The sequence below is a fragment of the Lolium perenne genome, chromosome 6, assembly GCF_019359855.2.
Source record: "Lolium perenne isolate Kyuss_39 chromosome 6, Kyuss_2.0, whole genome shotgun sequence".
Taxonomy (NCBI): Eukaryota; Viridiplantae; Streptophyta; class Magnoliopsida; order Poales; family Poaceae; genus Lolium; species Lolium perenne.
This window is the reverse complement of record NC_067249.2, coordinates 270,016,492-270,020,228: the sequence shown is the minus strand read 5'-3', so window position 1 is coordinate 270,020,228 and position 3,737 is coordinate 270,016,492. Positions and strand designations below refer to the sequence as shown.

The window sequence follows — 3,737 nt, the reverse complement described above, 5'->3', positions numbered from 1 at the left end:
AATTTAATTTTTAATTACTTTTTAGCCTGAAACTAAAAGCTGAAAATACTCATGTCTCCATTTTGAATTTGATGAATCCAAAAATTGTCTAAACGACCATCGGTGCTTGAAATCGGATAGGAAAGTTTGTGTAGATACATTTTCATATAAAATAACATTTTCATCGGAGGTCGTATGCAACCAGAAAACTCGTTTTACCGATACATGACACAATTTTGCAAAAAAAAGGTCGAATTTTCTTTTGTTAATTTTCCTTAAAACCATTAACATAATACTCATCTGGAAGGATTTTACTTTTTGTATTTTCTATGTTTTTCTTTTTTTTCAAAACTGAAAAGGCGATATCGATCCACAGGGGTGGTGCAGGAAGAAAATAAATCTTTGCACCGACGGACACGGCCTTTTTCTGTGCCGAAGGTGGCCGTCAACACAAACTTTTCTATGCCGACAGCCTTCTTCGCAGCCTTCCCTGTGTCGACGACCCTAATAAAAAGCCGTCGGCACAGGCTGGTCGTTGGCACCTTGACGTTTTCATGTAGTGCATGTAGGATGGCGCCATCTAGTGCCTGCAAGTTGAAAGCTTTCTCTGAGGCGCTCATGGCCGCGCAATGGCGGCAAATAGCAAGCACGCATGCATCCAATTGCTAGACATGAATCAATAGATGCACATGCCAGGGCGTATCCTACTTCTCGAAGAGAAAACATGTGACTATCTCTATCCTAATCGTATTGGCTGCATGCTTAGACATCACGTGATTAAAAAATTTGCTACTTCCTCTGAACTATATTACTTGATGCTAAAATGGATGTATCTACAATTAAAATATGTCTACATACATCTATATATTGATATCAAATAATATGAGTTGGAGGGAGTACCTATATTCGCATTGGACCATCCTTATAATCCCTATTTTTTTATCTAGACGTTCATTCCTCCCTTTTCATTAACTATTTGGATTGGCCGCGCAATTTACATGGCTATAGCTGATATATTCATGTATTGTCGCTTTCATGTGTTTCTCTCGTGTGATAATTAGTCTTTTGGCTAAATCCTACTCAGTTTAGTTCTCTCTGCGCACTAGATGTTAGCAGAGATAAATAAAATTGTATAGAAAATTTATCGTATCAAACGTTGTTGAGAAAGCGTACCATTTTTCTGTTTGAAAACAATCTATTTAGCTCTTTTTTTCTGTCTTAGAAGCTTGGTGTGACAATAGATGACCGTGACATCCATGTAAATGGACTCTTGTGGAAAATGATAGGATTTCATATTAATGTTTGATTTTTACCTTTTCCACGCTTGCTCAACCCATGTTGTCTATGCTTATGACCTGAAAGGTTAATTTCTTGTATCTACCTTTTATGCTCATCTCTTGTTCTATATCAGTTCACGAGAGATTTTTGTTATGATTTTTTTTACCAGGGGTTACAATATCAGACCTTTTTTTTATTTCTACTCCTCACTCATCTTGTCCTTATTATAGTTATTTGGTCAAAAGGCAGATGATTATTAATTGTCTCTACTTATATGAAAACTACTTATGTTTTGTTTAATCTCATGATAATCACATGATATACCCGTGGTTCATATATCTGACAATATTACCACAAGATGTGGCGAAAGGAGAGAGAAAATAACTATTTTTTCGCACAAATATTCCATTAAAGCTGCTGAAACGATTCAAATATTCCCTATCTCCTTCTTTTGAAATATTGTTTACACCGGGACCTTGTGAATAACATCCTACCGGCCAATAGTCACAATTCACTCTGGATAAAGGTTTGTATGCGCTTGCATATATGAAGACACCCTCAATTGATATGGCACAAATTTAATCGAAAGTTCTTATGTAACTGGTCGCCAAATTGAAAATAACAACAACTTATATATTTTATATGTATAAAATACGTAAACCTTTAAACGTTATGACTGATATGCCCCTTCTTTTATTTTCTTTAGTTCTCCGCGGCTTTTGACAACCGCAAATTATTTGCTTTTCTCAATTTTGCATATGAATAGCAAGTCTCATTGTCGTGTGTACATGCCTTTTGAAGCATCATGTTCTTTTTTGAACGTAACAAATATTCGTCTCATCATCGTATTAGAAAATTATTATGAAAATAATAAGGCACAGAGTGGTGATAACACATAGGAAAATACTTATATTGACTCTCATACTCTTCTTGCTATTGAAAATAATTATGATGAGATATATATTTCATGAAGTAGTAAATCAATACTTATTGAATTGAGTATGTTTATGTGACATGCATATCTATCTTGCACGCGTGGTGACTAGCGCTACGACTCATGAAGATATGCAGCACTACAGATTGGTCGTGTAAAAAAAAGGCAATACGCATTGTATCCATCCTTACATATCACACAAATAGGAAAGTGTGCTACCTATATTCGGTTTGGATGCATCCTTTACTCATATTGTGCTTTTTATATAGACACTCCATTCTTCTTTTTTCCTTAACTTCTTGATAAATTTTCCAATGCACCCTTCGCTTCCACTACGCAATGAGAAAGTGCAAAGCTTTCTAGTGCACGGTTTCTGACCAATCGAGTGGCCAATGGTGCCCTCCATTTTTTCAAAAAACTCGTTGGGCCTAGCTCCACTAGCCCATGGTTCGTCTATTTAAAGCATCCATTTCCACTCTCCAGGCAACCTTCAAACATCACATCTCCCCAGCGTACGATAGTCTCAGCTCACACCATCTCCACCTAGCTAGTTGTAGGTTATAATCACAAGAATGGCTTCCACCAACAGCTGGACCCTCGAGTTGGAGTCGCGGGTGTCCGCACCACGCAAGTTCCGGGCCACCGTTATGGACTGGCACACTCTGGCACCCAAGCTCGCCCCACACATTGTCGACAGCGCCCACCACGTTGAAGGAGATGGCGGGATCGGCAGCGTCAGGCACTACAACTGCTCCTCAGGTATGCATACCACACATATGACATACATTCATGTAATCTACTTTCTGGCACAATTGTTCAAATCGTAACACACTGTTGATCGTGCAGCCATGCCCTTCAATGTCATGAAGAAGAAGGTTGAGTACCTGGATGTGGACAATTGTGAGTGCAAATACACCCTAGAGTGTGATGGCGTTGAGACGTCCACATGGCACATTAAGATTAGGCCGACGACCAACGGTGGGAGTGTGGCCAAGGTGGAATGCACATCCAAGGGCACAGAGGGGAAGGACATGATGCTCAAGGCCAAGGAATCTGCCACCGAAATGTTCAAGACTGTTGAGGCCTATCTCATCGCTAACCCGGATGCCTACAACTAAGTAAGCAAAGAGGGATCATCCATAATAATGGTGCTTTCTCCCCGATCGAATAAAACTGCTCCAACCTCCGTGGTATGCTAGAGCAAGCTGGGTGTGGACTTATGAAGTTAAATAAAAGGTAGCTGGGTATGGCCTTGAGTGTGTTTGTTTGAAGGTTGTGTTGATTGCTTATGTATCTTCCTCGTGGATCTAAATAAGAATAAAAACAAGTATGTGAAATACATGACACTCTTATTCAAAATTAGTAGGTTCTTTCCCGCAAAAAAATTAACGAAATTCTGAAACACAGTCTATCGGAAATATACATTCAGTAATATGTAGAAAATGCAACACTGATGGCATGGAGCCCCGTTGGTGCGACGGCTCTTGATTCAGACGTTAAGTGAACAACAACTCTGTAAAAAAGGATAATGACAAAGAGTAGTATC

General features: G+C 39.0%; 1 protein-coding gene across 1 annotated transcript; it reads left to right on the top strand.

The window, feature by feature from the left end:
• Positions 1-2,663: 2,663 nt before the first annotated feature.
• On the top strand, positions 2,664-3,530 carry LOC127326701 (pathogenesis-related protein 1). The gene is made up of 2 exons (XM_051353496.2): positions 2,664-2,950; positions 3,038-3,530. The coding sequence occupies exons 1-2, from the start codon at positions 2,764-2,766 to the stop codon at positions 3,307-3,309; spliced, it is 459 nt and encodes a 152-aa protein (XP_051209456.1). The 5' UTR covers positions 2,664-2,763; the 3' UTR covers positions 3,310-3,530.
• Positions 3,531-3,737: the final 207 nt, after the last annotated feature.